At 40.2% G+C, this 16,524-nt stretch overlaps 1 protein-coding gene across 2 annotated transcripts in view; it reads left to right on the plus strand.

Moving 5' to 3' along the window:
* The window catches only part of DKK2 (dickkopf WNT signaling pathway inhibitor 2), a 41,963-nt gene extending 25,737 nt beyond the window's left edge, over nt 1-16,226 (plus strand). The window contains exons 2-5 of one of the 2 annotated variants that reach the window (XM_036381480.1): nt 7,768-7,777; nt 10,204-10,354; nt 10,995-11,144; nt 11,671-16,226. In XM_036381480.1, coding sequence (XP_036237373.1) covers nt 7,768-7,777; nt 10,204-10,354; nt 10,995-11,144; nt 11,671-11,921 — 562 coding nt within the window. In that variant the 3' untranslated portion in view covers nt 11,922-16,226. The remainder of the gene's footprint in view (nt 1-7,767; nt 7,778-10,203; nt 10,355-10,994; nt 11,145-11,670) is intronic. The other variant, XM_036381479.1, reaches the window with a different exon arrangement.
* The last annotated feature ends 298 nt before the right edge of the window (nt 16,227-16,524 follow it).

Consider the following 16,524-nt stretch of genomic DNA (forward strand, 5'->3'; position numbering starts at 1 on the left):
ACAGAAGGTAAAGCTGTCATCTCATTTTTCTTGCTCTGTATACATGCTTGCAGAGATAGCTCCCAATAAAAGCTCCACCTTGACAGTGTGCCATGATTTGTAGATGTTCAAACCCAGGTGTTGAGCAGTAATTCGCTGCCAGTTTCCAGGAATGTTATTCTACACCCAACCACATCATCTGAGTATTTCCCTCTGTTTTAATGCCTGGTACTTTAGGAGCCATAGGGTCTGCTAGCTGTTTTCATCTGGATTCTTAGTATTCCAACTGCTCATTCATTGCAGTAAACATGTTGATCAGGAAGCCAGAAGACTCTCATGCTGAAATAGGTGATAAATAGCCAATTAGAGACAAAACTAAAAAGAAAAACCTTCAGAAAAAGAGTGGGGAAAAGGCAGAGATAAAAGGGCAAGAACAGTCTGCTGAAAAGACTGGACATAGAACAAAATATGTGTTAACAAACCTTCATTCTTTGAGCAGCCTTTGGTGATGCATTCGAAAATGACATAAAATCAAGACTTGGAGGCTTCCTGTCATATTGATTTAGAGCTACACTGTTGACTTTAAAGATTACCTAACATTGTTTTGATGCTCTGTTGTGATGCTGCTGCTGGTAGTTCACCAAACAACATGAATCAGACACATTGAGACAGACCCTGTAAGATTTGAGGTCAAACTGAATGTTCCCCAAATTTTTGTACCTTCTTTAATCATCTCTTCTGTAAGGTCCCAGTTCTACAGAGCAGGAAGCCACCTTCAAGATCAAGCAGAGTAGGTGTCTCGTGATCTCTCCAAATGCTGAGGAGGGAACACTGCTATGAAATATCATGGTCACAATACCAGGTAGACAGGGAAAAGCTGAGCACCTCTGTATGTACACTGTGCATGGGGCAGGAAACATAGTTTGCTTCCTTTGAGAAAAGAGGATTCTGCAGAGTGATGCCAATATGGACCTAAGGGTGATAATTTGTCTTAAAGAGGGGATAGAATTGGAAAACTCATAGCTGTGCTCCCTCAGGGACAACAATGTATTTGCTGTATTCTGGAGCAAGTTTGATGCTGTTCTGTGATAAGCAATGTGCATCTGTGCATATTTTGGGCATACTGTGCTGCCCTTTAAGTTACTTGGAAATGTAACTCATTTCTGGTTTTACCTGGTTTTACCGAGGTCAGCTTCCACCTCCTTCACAGTCATTATTTTAAAATTTATAGAAGTATGGTGAGGAATTGAAGGTGAATTAAGTTCAATAAAATTTTAAGGTGGATTATTCTAAAAGTGTTAAACATTTGTGTTTATACTTTCGTGCCACATGTAAAATGCACTAAATTAAGGCAGGTTTAACTGAGATAGTGTCCTCCAGGAAATTTTGCTGATCCACTTGCATTCTTTCAGATTACCTTCCTCCATATGTCTTTCTGAAGCCAAGGCCAGCTTTAAACAGACACTACCTTCTCCCAGTAGGACACTGTCATAATTTGAGAGGAAGTAGGTTTTCTAAGATGCGGTGGTCACACCAATGGGTGTTCAGATTTAAATATTAGCACCTAGTGTGGCCACTGAGGACATTGGATACGCCTCTGAGAACACAGGGGTTAAAAACAGAGCACTCCCGTGGGAAGCCCTCTTGAATTTCCACGAGGGAAGCAGGTCAGACCTCCCCCGGCCCATCTGCTGGCTGGGCAGGGGAGGGGAAAAGCCGTGCAGCCGGAAGAGGTAGGCCTGACCCCAAGGGTGGAAGGGTGGAAGAGAGAGAAGCACCAGGAGGCATTGAGTAGCCCCCCCAGGAGACAGAGAGAGAGAGAGAGAGAGAGAGAGCCTGTGCCACCTTGAAATTCGGTATCATGTCCTGGCAGCACAGCCCAGCTTGCAGAGAAGGGGGGGGTGCAGTGAGAAGGTGTCTGGCCGCTTGTGGGAGTCTCCGGGTGGGCAGAGCCCAAGTTTTTAACCCCTTTTTAGACAATAAAAACTTTACAGAACATTAACCTTTCCTAGAAGAGAGAGAGAGTAGAAGATGAAGAAAGAAATGAGCAAGTGTGATGAAGGTCTGAGCAAGGGAAAGATATTGGGAGAGAAGAATCTTAAGGGAGAAGAGATGATGGAGTGGCTTTAGCTGGACTCTCCTTGTTATAGCCATGGACAGAACCATGTTTCCTGTGACACAGAGACTGCATCCGGGGGGAGGCAATGGCTCAGAGCCAAGAGGGTTCAGTGTTGGTACTCCTCGGCCCCAGGGGGTGAAATCTGGGGCAGACAGGTGTCCCAAAAGTGAGACTGTGCTCTTTTTGGAACGGGACAAAGCATCCTTAAAAGACAACCCTAGAAGCAGCTCTAGTCCATGTTCAGTGGTGAGAGCACTAGACATGAAAAGAAGAAGTCATGATAGCAGATGTTCTCCAAGCAGTGCCACAAGTAACATAAAAACACACGAAGTTTCAACAGTGTTTCCAGGAGAAGCCTATAGCACAAGAAAGACTCCTCTTGATGAACTGAGAATTAATTGTCTAAAAAGTAGTGCTAGACCAAGAGTTGAAATTTGGGAGATAGACATATTAGAAATTTAGTGGGGACAAGAGGAAATGTAAGGTTTTCATTTTTCCTGTGTGTTCCTTTTTACATATAGTTGTAGTGTAGTTAATAAAGTCTTTATTTCTAAGTGGGGGCCTACTTTGCTTATTCCTGGTCACATCTCATCTCACAGCAGAAACCGGAGAGAGTGTATTTTCATGAAGGCACTGGCATTGCGCCAGCGTCAAACTATGACAGACACAAAATGTAGGTAGTTCTGTAAGAGAAGGTGTATATTTATAAGCTGTAGAATAGGTTGGAGTGATCTAGATAGTCTAGACCTAAAATGCTTGTTGAAATTCATTATGTGGGCTGAGAGTCACATTGAGTGAGATATCATTCAGGAAAATCTTTGGAGGTTTTTTCCTGTCTGCACTGGGAGAGTCACTGCTAACACTGACCAGTGCTGTGTGAAATAGGGCAGCACAGCTCCCCTGTTTATTTGGAGGTGTCTGAACTCTCTTTCCACCAGATGCAGCTACACACTCCCCCTGAGCACAGCTCCCTTCACAACTGCCTAGTGCTTGCAGAACAGGATGTTGTTTTCCATGGCATTATTGTTTGGACAAGGAAAACTTATGAGAGGACCCCTGTGAGTCTTGCCTCAGTTGGTTCAGAGGGACCTCAGTGAGGTTTGTTTTCTGGTTGTTAAGATCTGAGTTTTCTTTGGCTCTAGCAAATCATGAGAGCTGGACTACTGCAGATCATAGAAATGTTCTTTCCCTGGTGGTCTAGCAGTGGATTGAGAATTCCTTTGAAAAATGAATATTTATTGTTTAATAATGTAGGCTTTTGGGACCATTATCCACACAGTTTGAAGGAATGATCTTTGGAAGCTGCAATATATGTATCCATGATGTAGCACTCTGTGAATCAGACCTCATGTAACAGCAGTGTTGTGTTAAATTGAAGAGTTAAAAATAAATTATCTCTAGAAGAAAGTGCTTGTACTGAATCTAGAGGCTGAATATGGCACTTTTCTCTTTAGGTCTGAGAGAGAAATGGGTCAGAGTTATATTAACAAAAACAAGGTTTGGTGAGAAAAATGGAATCATTAAACTTGCTATGGCAACTGAAAGAAGTAAAACTGTTTCATTGCAACTACTGTTAAGTTTTTCTTTTAGGAAGGATCTGTGCCACAGCAGTCACTGAGAGTTGAGAGTTTCTGGTTTCTCAGTCTGAGACAGGATCCATGTCTGGAGCTGTCTGAGAGCACAGCATGATTTCCTCTGTGGGATAAATTAACCATGGCTTTGTGCTTGCACACAGTGAGATCTCTCGCTATCATCTATGCCTCTGCTGAGCTAAGAATAGAAAAAAGCAACATCAGCAGTGCTGTGGGAAAAATACATCACTCCAGATGGCTGCTGATAAAGGCTTTTCTTGTTTGGGATTAATAATAAAATAGTAAATAATGGTAATTTCTCATCCACATCTTACATGTCTGCTTAGCAGCTAGGAGAAAGTTAGGCTGGAGTCTGTCAAAGGTGGATTTTTCTGGATACACCTGAGAAGCTCTCAGTAAGTAGTTTAGTTGCCTTACAGGAAAAAAGACAACCCACAAAGAGCTGGGAGTTTGCTTTGTTTGTTGGTTATTAAAAGGCTTTGAATTCCCCTCTTAGCCCCTCCATTCTGCTTTATCACATTGTATCCTGTGAGATCATGTTAGGATTTCTCTCAGACTTCTGAGAGAATCTTTACACTGTCTCCAAAGAGGCGAGTAGGACGAATCCCACATGTGATGTATTCATTTAGCTCTACAGGCCACATGTTGCATACAACTGTCCCACCAATGTTGATCTGTTAAAAGCCAAAACAAATTTGAGACCCAACTCAGAATCAGGCCCAACTGGGGAGCCAAACAATGACTTGCATTCTTTGTAGTTAGTCTTGACAGCAGGCTACTTGGTTAAAGCATATGTTTGCATTTCCTAATTTATTGGCATGCTTTTAATTTGGATTACTAATTCTTCAGAGAAAGAGAAAAGAAAAGGAAAACATGGCACCCCTGTGGCTATTTCATATGTTTGCTCCATGGGGATCAAGTCCTTTCTCTGAAAGATAGTTCTGTCCTGTCCAAAGCAGGATGGTAAGGAGAGATTCTCACCATGATTGAGCCAGTTGGTTGCTTCATTGTGCCTGATGGCTTTGGAATATTAAGCAATATGCCCAAGACTAAAGGCAAACAAGCTCTTTTGTTCATCTCTCAAGTGGAGGTTGGAAACTCTGTCCTCTTGCCTATAGTTCAAGACAGTTTTGATCATCTAGCCAGCATATTGGCTACAGAGAGTTCAGCTTCCATCTCCTTCAGTCATTATTTTAAAATGTACGGAAGCATGATTAATTGAAATGGAGAAAATAACTTTTTTTTCCTTAAGTAACAAGTGAGTAATAAACTGAGTTGCAGTACCAATTCATTTGTGGCAACCAGTCTCACAGACATTGTATAAATATAAAAGATTGTGTAGATGTGATATAGAAGAGATTTTGACAGCAGATGTCTGTAGTATGTGGTAGCACAGCCTAGTGGCACAGGCATTTGCACAGGATATTAATAAATAGGGATAATATGTACAAAACTGAGTGAACGCCTAAATTAGTTTTCTGACATATGGGTACCAGCAATTCCTGGGTTAATATATGTGTCCATTTCCTTGAGTCCCTTGTCTCACCTTTGCAATATAGCTACTGCCTCATTGCCAAGTGAGAGAGGATGATGAAGGACTGACCTGGGAGCTCTGGAGAGCTCTCACTTCCTGGCTGTACAACTGGTTGTAGCTTTTCTCCTCTTCTTCCACTCAGTCCCCACTATAATCAGGGAATGATAGTATGGACCAAATCTGGCAGAGTATGCAGAACAATACATACAGTGGTACTGTCATTTCAGTGGTACGTGAGATTCATCTGTCTCACTGAGTGCTGCTTGGCATCCACAGTGAAAGGCTAATGGACAACCTCCATGCTGTTTCTTCTGCTGGGAGGGGTAGTAGCCATGATTTTCTGCCAGGACTGACTCTACACTTGGATTTTATGATGTGTTTTTTAAGAAAAGTTAATTGCTTCTGGGGGAATCACTACTGATATCTTTTCCATCAAAACACCTATTTGGGCACGGCTCCTGTCAGCGTTGAAGGTGGGTCTGAAGCCAGCAGTGTCTCAACTGCTTGTGCTGGATAAGTGATGACACAGTCCAGGTGAAAATGCCAGTGGCTCTTCTGCGTTTCACTGACTCGTGATTATCTAATACGGTGTGGAGTACTTCAGCATAAAAACAAATGAAACATCCTAATACGAGCAGATGAGAGCCTGGTGATTAAGACACTGGCTGGGAATATGGTCTTCAAATATTTGCTGGAGGCCATGTTGAAATTCAAGACCTTATCTCCCAAAGCTCAATAAAGTATTTTTGCCATCAGTCTTCTCACCCTTCAGCACATTACAGCGTCTGTCTTACTCTTCCCCCTGGAGTACTTCTCCATTACGTTTTATAGTGCCAGACAGAGAGACTCAAACTGTTTGACTTAGCACAACAATCTCACCACTTAATATTGCTACAGCTTGCAGTGAAACTCTGTGGTACCTATAAAATATGTGTGATAGCAAATGACTCCAGCAAAAATATCAAGAAAGTGTCATTGCACTGAGAAAAGGGGCTAAGAGCTCCTCTGTCAGAAGGAGAAAGACAAAGGTAAGCATAAACCTCACTGCTGCATGATTCTCAAATCATAGGAATGACATTACCCACTTAGCCACAGAAGGTAGACAATCAGTTCCTTACCCAGCCTTCCTGGGAAGTTAATATAAAAAGGAAGATTTTAGCGCTTGGAATGACTTGTTCAACTATAAAAATCCCCAACTTTTGTCTTCTATCCTCTGCATAATTTTCCTTGAGTATTTCTATTGTGCATTCATGAAATTTTGAATATAAATTCAGAAGGGAAGGAATATTCTCTCTCCCCAAGAGAAAAATTTAAAATCTCAGTATTGTTGTGACCTGGCAGGTGAGGGTTAGTCTTGGTGGACTGATGCAGGTGACACTTTGGCACAGCACAAGCAACACCCATTTCAACATCTAGTCTGAATCCTCCAACATTGCAAAAATGCCTTTGCTGTACGGTTTTGGACAAGTAATCAACAGTATCTTTTATACAAGGATACAAAACTAATTGGAATGGCTTAGGAAAAACCATGTCAGTAAACAATGCTCTTAATCAGAAAACACATTCTGAAAACGTGACTCATTATCACAGGCACATCTAGTTCATGTCATGCTACGGGTGACTTGTTTGCCTGCAAGCAGGATAAAAAAATAAGATTGTTTAAATGCAGCTTCAGAGAGGGCTATGTATTTTATCTCAGTTTCATCTGGTTTCCCATGCTATCAAAGCTGTGTTTAGTGGATGGAGATTACAACCAGAAAATGATACGTGTAGCTGAAGAATGTGAAGGGATGATGTGCCTTATAGAATTAGTTATCATTGCTGGGGAAGTAGAGCTGGTTTACAGCTTGCTTCTTCCCTCTCCATATGGGACTGATCTGTGTCTTTGTGTTGTATATAGGAAATGTTCTCTACAATTCTCTGAACGTAAAGACTCTGTTCCAGGCACTGTGGTGCAGGAGATTTTGGAAACCTTGACTTATATATAGATAATAGTTAACATGCACGTTTTTACAAGTATGTTTTATCTACCCTGTATTTTAAAGAAGTGTACCTAGATTGACTCAACTGACAATAAAGGAATAATTATGGAGGCATTACCCTCCTGCTAGCCAAGGCTAAGTACACAATATGTTATTTTATTTTTCTGTTTCTATAATGAATGCTACACAGCAATAGGAATTACTCTGCTGAGAGCAGGAATTATGTCTATTCTAATGAATGTCTAGTGACTAGGAAATAGACTCGAGGCTATATAGGCATTTTTGTTTCAAGGTCCTGTGATTGATAGCCAGGCTATAAAGGGATTGTGACTTTGGCAGATCAAAATAGTTGGTGGCAGCAGGCATTTGCAGGAGGGTTTCTTGTATGGCTGGCTGGTAGCTGGTCGTTTGAGTGGATCTTTTAGTTATTATCTAAGCTACATGTAACAGACTTATTTTTTGATGTGCTGCAGTCATTTGCCTTAGGTAGGTCAGTTTTGGATTATCGTAATTCAGAAGTATCATTTTTATTTAGGAACGGCCTCTAGATTGGGAAGAAAGGCTGGGTTCTGTTGATTTTCCTAGCAATTTTTGAAGTTGTCTTTTGTTACTTTCACCATTCTCAAGGACAGAGCGTAGAGCTGACAATTAGATGCATATCTTAAAATGTCTTTTTCATGTCACTCAGCTTAAAAGCCAAAAGTAAAACAATCACTAGATATGGTATGTGAGAGCATTCATTAGCACCATTCAGGATCAGGGAACTCTTTTTTTTAGGAAGCTATTTGAGGAACCAAAATAAAACTGCAAGTAGGCTTCTTGCTGACAAGTTGCAGGTGTATGCCACATGCCCATATTGGAAAAAAGATGCTGTTATGAAGGTCTTGATGACAGACAGGGGTCTAAAATGCCTTCATCTCCAGGTTTTAACCAGTCCATCTGTTTCTTATTTGCATTTCCTCCAGCTAGCAGAGTTAGTATTTTCCAAACTCAGTATAACCATGCACAAATCTATATAAAATCGCTCTATTTTTGCATTGTAAGATCCATAGGTTAGTAAGGTACAATTTAAATAAGGAAAGTCTTCCTTTTATGGTAACTATATAATAAATTTTAAGTCAGTTTTCTTTATTTGTTTTGGAAAAATGAGGGACAGGAGTGATGAGATTGAGGAAAGAGCACTTTAGCTCCACTTTGCTAGAATAAGTAGAATCTGCTTATGCCTTAAGAGTACCAAAAAGGTATTTCTATTTATCTCTTATTGGTACTTCTAGCTTAAAAGATCTGGCCTTTGATTTCATCCTCTTGAGGAAATGTCCATTTTTAAGGCTAAAAGACTTCCACATAGTTCAGATTACTCTGAACAGCTGCACCCTGGAAAAATTCTCAAAGGCACATATTCAGAGGGCAGAAGTAATGAGGCAACAGCACTTGGGAAATACCCAGCCAGCACTTTTGGTACTGTAAAGTAAATTTTGACAAACAACTCATGAAGTCACATGAGAAATGGCATAGTTTCCCCTCCCACTACTGACATGAGAGAAATTAGGTTTTCTTTGAAGACCTCTTGTTTCTTATGTGATTCTCAACAGAATTGCATGAAGATAGATAAACAAGAGTTTCTCCACCTAAAGAAGCAACTTTCAAAGTGGATTCCTAAAGACCTTGAAGTTTTTCTTTTCTGAGAGAAATATATGTCTTGTTTTCAAAAATGATTACAGTTAAGTAATCATTCTACACTGGAAATTAGTCAGTTGAGCTTTTTTGTGGGAGGATGCGCAATTAATTGCAAAATCATTTTGAAAAACAATAGTTTTATTTATTTGAAATACTGGAGAAAATAAGTTGAGGAAATGTAAACATAATTTTCCAGGAAGTGCACAAAATTTATTGTCATCTTTTTTTTATTTAAACAAATTCTTCAAGAATAATTTTGAGGAATGGGAAAAAAAAATCTATAATTAATTTTACAGGCAGTAAAATTAGATTGAAACAGATAGCATAGTTGTAGCTGTGTGGGAGTCAGCAGAAAGCATCCTGGAATATGGCAGTGTGTATTATTGTGTCTCTTTCAAGAATGTTCTCTTTTCCTTTTGTAGGAACAAAGTTTTCTTTATTTTTATGGGAGAATGCAGCGCTTTTGCTTTTGCTTTTTCCTTTTTAAAGTCTGTTTTCCTGTGAGGTAATGCTGGTTTTGATGAATAGAGAAGAATTGTATACCCATGTATCTGCTTGTAGGGAATTATATGTGCAAGATATTTTGTGCTCTGTAATACATTCCATGCTGCATGCCACAGGGTGTGGTTTAGCAGGTGGCAAGTATAAGGAGTATACTGAGACCAGAAGGGAATGAAAGGTTATCAAAGTGAAATGCTGACCAGTGATGTTTGGTCACTTCCAAGGAGTCCCACTGGTGTGGGCCAGAGATGAGTGGTGCAGTTACAGACATTTCAATGAGTGTGATGCAGATACTCATGGTGACAACACTGAGCTTATTGGTAATAAACCAGTGGGTTTGACAACTGCCAAAGGAAGAATGCCTCCTCAGAGTTTAAAATTAAATGTTACCTTTTTGAGGGTGTGTTTCAGTATTGTAACTGGCTTTCATGGCTGTATTGATTGTTCATTGTGGAGTTTTAAGCTCTTGCCTATGAATCAGATCCCTGAATCCACAAAAATATGAATTCTCTTGTGCCCATATATGTTTGAAGTAAGGAAAGATGAAACCATGAGCAAGCATCTCTTATTCTTTATGGAATGACCAGCAATTGTGTGAGCTTAAAGATTGCTTTGTTGCTGCAGTGGAGCACCCCTAGTTGCATCTCCTAGCCCCGTGAATTATTACCTCAGCTACTGTTTTATTTTGGAGGTTTCAGTGGCAGTTTGTTTTCTTGTTTTTTGTTTGTTTGCTTGTTTTGTTTTTTGTTTTTCTAACAGGCTGCATCCATTCCTTGTGCAAAGGCGTGCCTCACTGTAGACCTTTCTGTTCCCCTCCAGGCCTATCCCTGCAGTAACGACAAGGAGTGCGAGGTGGGGCGGTACTGCCACAGCCCTCACCAAGCCACGTCCGCATGCATGGTGTGCCGCAGGAAGAAGAAGCGCTGCCACCGGGACGGGATGTGCTGCCCCGGGAACCGCTGCAACAACGGTACGGCTGCCAGCCCTGGCCTTTCCTGCAGAAAATCAACCTTCTTGACATCGTCTGTTGCTATGAGTGCTCCCAGCAACAGTATTTTTTCCTGGGCAGTAGCTCTTCTTTTTCTAAGCCAAGAAAACTTAATAGTCTACTTTGATCCACTCTGCCTAATTTTCTTTAATAGTATTTCTATGTTTAGGGCTCAGGTATTACCAGTCTTTTCTTATATTTTGTGGTAGAGGAACACAAAAATGCTGCCTAAAATCACAGCTCTAAATTCAGTGTGCTTTGATTCACTGGAAGACTGCACAGAAGTCATATTGTAAGAAGCAAAGGAGACTTAATGAATCCTGAATCTACTCTCCCTGGGGAGGGTTATAACCATACTGTTTGCATTTCCATGGAGACGTCTGTAAGGAGCTCTCCAGGGGCTCAGGCCATAAAGGCAGCGGGACAGAGAGACTGTCTGACAGTGAGTGAAGCAGAGCTGTGGTAAGGCTAAGTGCAGCAACCAGAGGTGAACGTGTGATTAGAGCTGAGCTTCACTGAGGCCAAACCCCCGGTGCTTTCATTATCCTGACCTGGTCAGTACATGTCTCTCAGCTGCTTTTCCTCTTATTCAAATCTTTGAGTGGCTGTCTTTTCCTTGCAGGTATTTGCATACCAGTGACTGAAAGCATCCTTACTCCTCACATCCCTGCTCTAGAAGGGCCACGCAACAAGAAGAATGGTCACTATGCGAGCAAGGACTTGGGATGGCACAACCTGGGGAGGCCCCGATCCAAGCTGTCACACATAAAGGGTAGGATCACATTTGGACTGGACTGCTCTGTTCCTTCATGTCATGAATCTACTGCTGTTAAGATACAGCAGTAGAAACCAGAAATAGGCAGTAATTTCACAGGGAGTGAATGTCTATTGTGAGAGATCACAGCATGACTCAGAAAGTGATGTAATGTCAACCGACAGTTTCTGTGATTGAAACAGCATCTGCTTTCTTCTCTGTATCAGATGTGGACTGACAATCATGTTATCAGTTGTGCAAGACTGCAGACATCCTCCTCTTGTAGCAGCCATGTAATTGAACACTTGTAATTCTGCTTACAATCCTGCAGCTGAATTTCTCCTTACTAAGTCATATGGCAGGTCTCATGAATTACACCCTTGAACCTTCCTAATTAGTATTTTCTCATGTGTTTTCATCCTTCAAATAGCCACAGGTGGAAATATCACCTCTCCTTTTGCTCAGTTTCATTTGCATAAGTCTGCACGGAATCTGTAGTTTCACATTTTTCCATGAGATAAAGTAATTTGGTTGCTCTTTTTAGGACATGAAGGTGATCCCTGCCTACGGTCATCAGACTGCATTGAGGGACACTGCTGTGCTCGCCACTTCTGGACCAAAATTTGCAAGCCTGTGTTGCATCAGGGGGAGGTGTGCACCAAACAGCGCAAGAAAGGCTCCCATGGACTGGAGATTTTCCAACGATGTGACTGTGCCAAGGGTTTGTCTTGTAAAGTATGGAAAGATGCGACCTCCTCTTCTAAATCAAGACTTCATGTGTGCCAGAAGATCTGAATGAGGATTGGGAAGATAGTATTGAGTGACTGTGGCTTTATGTGTTTAATGCATTATGGCATGGTGGAAAAGGGGGACTGCAAATGAAACTGGAGTGGCTAAAGTAACAGTTAGAGTATGAGTAGAAGTCCCACCAAATGCATTTCTTTTTGAGCTGGTGGCAAACACAAGCGTAGCTGGAGTTCACCTACCGCGCGGTTCTCCTGTAAATAATTCTCCAGTTTGTGGGAAATGCTAGTATGCAAACAAGTAGAGTGGAAAATGAATGTCACTTACCTCTCTGTGTTGTCCCACGATGTTTCAGGGGTTCAGTGTTAGTGCTACAGTGGGTCTACAGCGTGGTAAGGATTTTCTACAGAAATTGTATACATTGTACTCCTATAGGAAGCAGTGCATGCTAGGGAGACTCATCTGTCAACACATTATTGGCCACATTGCAGGTGTGAGGAATGGAAATAAAGTTACTGTGAATGTCCACATGCCCTCGTTATTCAGGGCTGACATTTAGCAAGGAAGCACTCCTGCAGGACAAGAGTGCTATGTTTTCCAGGCCCTTATGAAGAAGGTGAAAACTGGCCATCTCAAAATTTCAAGAGAGCAGCAGTTTACCTAAGAGGAGGCATTTAAACAGGGTTTTGCTTCCTATACATGGGTAAATTGAAATGCTTTATGTAGTTCAATGTCATAATAAGGCACTTAATTGCTTGTATTTTTCTCAGTTTACTGCTAATATGCGTTGGGTTGAACAGATGAAGCAAATATGTGTGCATGCTGAATCCAGAATTATATACAGGCAGTTCCTCATTAGTCCTAAATATACTTTCCTTGCCTAAGCATTCTTGCATTATAGACAATTCCAAAAGAAATAGCAGTGTTGAAATACTGAACACGAAGAGCTTTGAAGTTGTTTCTCTGTTGCTGTTATAATATAATATATTCAACACCTCAGCATTTGTTGAGGTGTTTCAAGCATAGTGCTACAAACTCAGATTTTTACATCTTATGGCACTCTGCAGCAGTATAATGGATTTGTTCTCGAGACAGCAGAGAAAAAGGAGTTGGATCTTGTGAGCATCTCCTCTCCTCCAGAAGAGGATGTAAGAAGATGGCATGACCACAAATGACTTGTTAAACATCATGTGATGTCACAGCATACCAGCCTCCAGCATGTATTCAGCCTGAAAATGATGTCCTCTCACTCCGGAGTGTTCTGCCAGGAATGACAGAAGTATGTAGACTGTGGAAACAGCTGCCAACCCTACGTCATTTGTGTACTGGTTAAAAAAGGACAGCCTGTCTCCTGTGACTTGTCTCCCAGGTCTTTTCAAACTTTTAAAATTTTACTTATTTTCAAACTTTTAAAATTTTACTTATTTTCAAATATTACTTTGTATAAACTTTGGTAAAGAGACTGATATTACTTTAAAGAAGTCTGATTCTATAATTGACCTACTGCTAAGTTGTAATTACCCATTTTTAATTACCCATTTTCATGTTCTATGATACAAAGATAAAAAGATACTTTTCTGTTTATTCAGTTCTGCACAACATGGGTAGGCCAGTATGTAGTTTAACTTTGAAGACCACATTACCATTATCTGATACATTTTTCCACCAGTGGGATGCCTTAAAGCTTTAGCTTAGCTACACTACTTGACTCAGCCTTCCTAATTAGGACACAGACCTCAGCTTCATTGCCCTTATCTTTCATAAGAGTCAAAAGCACAAGAGTATTTCACACACCTCCTTCCCTACTGGAAACAACTCTTACTCCAGCATTTTCCAACATCACTGAAACAGGAATAAGGCTCAGAAATTGCAAAATACTAAAAAAGTCCAGGAACCAATTTTACAAGTTTTATTTACACTGACACAGAACATACTCAGAAGAGGAACTCAAGCACTCTCATTGCTTCAAGTGCTCACTACCCATAAAAGAAAATTAGCAGGGGAGTTGCAGAAATGGGGTCCCAGCATTTTTAGCTCTTCTTATTGGCCTACCCACCATTTTGCTCTTGCAAAACACAGTTATTTGGGATAATTTATTTACAGGAAATGTTTAATGAGATGTATTTTCTTATAGAGATATTTCTTACACAAAGCTTTGTAGCAAATATATTTGCAGCCTGTTGAATTTAATGTAGAAAAATGTATAATAAGATTAAATATATTAAATTTCTTTTCACATTCCTCCCCAAGTATCTTACCCATATTCTTTTCCTTACCTGCTGCTTAAGAAGAATAGTTCTTTACAGAAAGACATGCAAATCAATTGAAAAAAAACAATCATGTATCTTAGCTATGGAAGTAAAAACATCTGATTGTACTTATGTCTGTGTGTAGGCTGAGTTCTGGTAAAGAACATGAAGGTCATCTTAAAATCCCCATACATCTTTTCTACAAAACTGGTTTAAGTGACAGCTACCTGTATCCTTCTCTTGGGTTGGTTTAACCCTAAACAATCAAGAATGCATTTTGAAAATAATGCATCTGGTTGTGTCATGTAAAATCAACCAGGTTAAGTGGGAAAGGTATCCAGACACATTTCCTGGATAGGGATACATACCAGAGGGACTCATGCTGGATAAAGGTGGTATTCAAATTACATAGTTGGAGGCTACAGCATGCAAATGCGCTCCTGCAAAATCTATAACTTGCAGTTCTGAAATAGCAACTCACAGCATTCAGCTCTAATAACATGAAACAATCCATGTGACATAACTGCGGATACCGTTAATAAAACCAGTCAAGTTTTGATCCCAGGAAAACTCCTGCAGAGCACAATAAATATTGCAAAATAATGCCTGTGGTTATTGAGCAATGGTCTTGATATCCCTGTTAGATGTTTCTGGTATCCCTTTGCTCCAACAGATGTACATTTGGGGGATGGAATGGTCTCCAAATCACACAAGTGACCGTATAAAATGAAAAAGTTTAGCTACTGTCATTTGCAATATTTGGTTGGTAGGCCTTTGAAAATTCCAACACTTAACATCAACATAATGAAATTGTGAGCATTTTCAGAGCCCAATGACTTCAGGAAAGACTGCCAAAGCCTTCAGAGATTTAATCTGCGAACAAAAACAAGAGGCACAGGCAGTTCCTTGCACACCAGAAATGCTGAGCCACACAGCTGAATGGAGTAGCATGCAAGCAGTTTCGAAAGACTGAATTTTGGTTTTTTAGAAGACAGTCAATGTTTTGTGGAAATATACATCAGTTTGAGAATAAAAAAACAGCTACATTTTGGGATAATTGGGATAATTTGCTGTCACTCACTGTGTCACTCATCACGGTAATTAAGAATGAGTTTGGTTCAGTAACGTTTCAGAAATCTGCTGTCATGACACAAGTACACAAGATGTTATTGCTGAACAATTCAAATAATTTTCCTATTAGCCTAGAATAGCCTCAGCAATGCAACATCTCTTTGGAAATGCTTACTAACTTTCCTAAAAATAATGGATTTCTACTTTGTAACTACATATATTTGATTTACAGTATAAATGTGGGTGTGTATCTATTACTGTACTATTTGCTTTGTCTCATTTTGTTTGCAACCTATAGTATTTATGATTTTAAACATTTTTTAATGAAAACAATTAAAATTATTTATCTGCTTCTATAACAACACTTTCAACAGCATACATCCAGCATCTGCTACCTAAACCAAAATTCACTGAAATTTAAGCCATCTTCTGCATATTCTGACTTTCCAGCTCATTGTCTCAGCAACAGCAAAAAAAAGTCCTCACCAAACACCCAAAAATATCTTGGGCAGAGGCTGAGAAGAGACATTCCTAAACTATTGCTTCCCTCTCTGCTTTTACTTTGGAGCTCTGCATCATCACCCCCACTAGCAAAAGTAAGTGCTATCAAAGAAAATTTGTATTTTTCATTCCTTCCAGTTTGCTTTCCTTCTAGGAAAGCCTATTAAGAAAGGGATCCTGAAGGTCAAACCCAGCAGAAACTCATATAATAGAGGCTCTAAGCTCAGGATTTTAAGAGTTTTGAGACCTATCCTCTAACTTTCAAAAATGTAATTGCTAGGAGAATTATGTAATATCAAGACCACGTTTATAAAAAATAAAGAAACTTTGTTCTTTGGGTTGTCAGTCACATGTTCTGAAAATAACTGCCCATAGTGTTGGAGTAAAAACAACCACTTCTTCCTCACCCAAGCAAGCTTACCTGTAGTCCTGACAAAGAGAAAGCAGTTGTTTTGGATTTCTTTTGCTTTGGGCACAGTGTACACAAAGGAATCATTAATTTTGTTTTATAATAAAGTTATGGTTTCTTACCTTGCTTACCAGTCTGAGGTATGATATCTCTCTTTTGCTGCATGAGACAGGAGTGGAGAAACAGAGTTAGCTTCAAGGTCTGTGCTGCCTCATTTAAATCCTAGTGTTTCACTGAGGTAAACAAAGACTTTCAGCTCAAGTACCTTATCAGCTAATACAGTTTTTCACATGCTCACCACTACCAAAGAATGCTTACAGTACAACACACACCCTGTATCCATTCTTACCATTTGTTCAACTTTACCTGGCTTCTCTGAGTTACTGAGAAGCCCCAGATGTTTGCTGCAGCCCCCTCTCACTGC

Source organism: Molothrus ater, chromosome 4 (assembly GCF_012460135.2).
Source record: "Molothrus ater isolate BHLD 08-10-18 breed brown headed cowbird chromosome 4, BPBGC_Mater_1.1, whole genome shotgun sequence".
NCBI classification, from domain to species: domain Eukaryota; kingdom Metazoa; phylum Chordata; class Aves; order Passeriformes; family Icteridae; genus Molothrus; species Molothrus ater.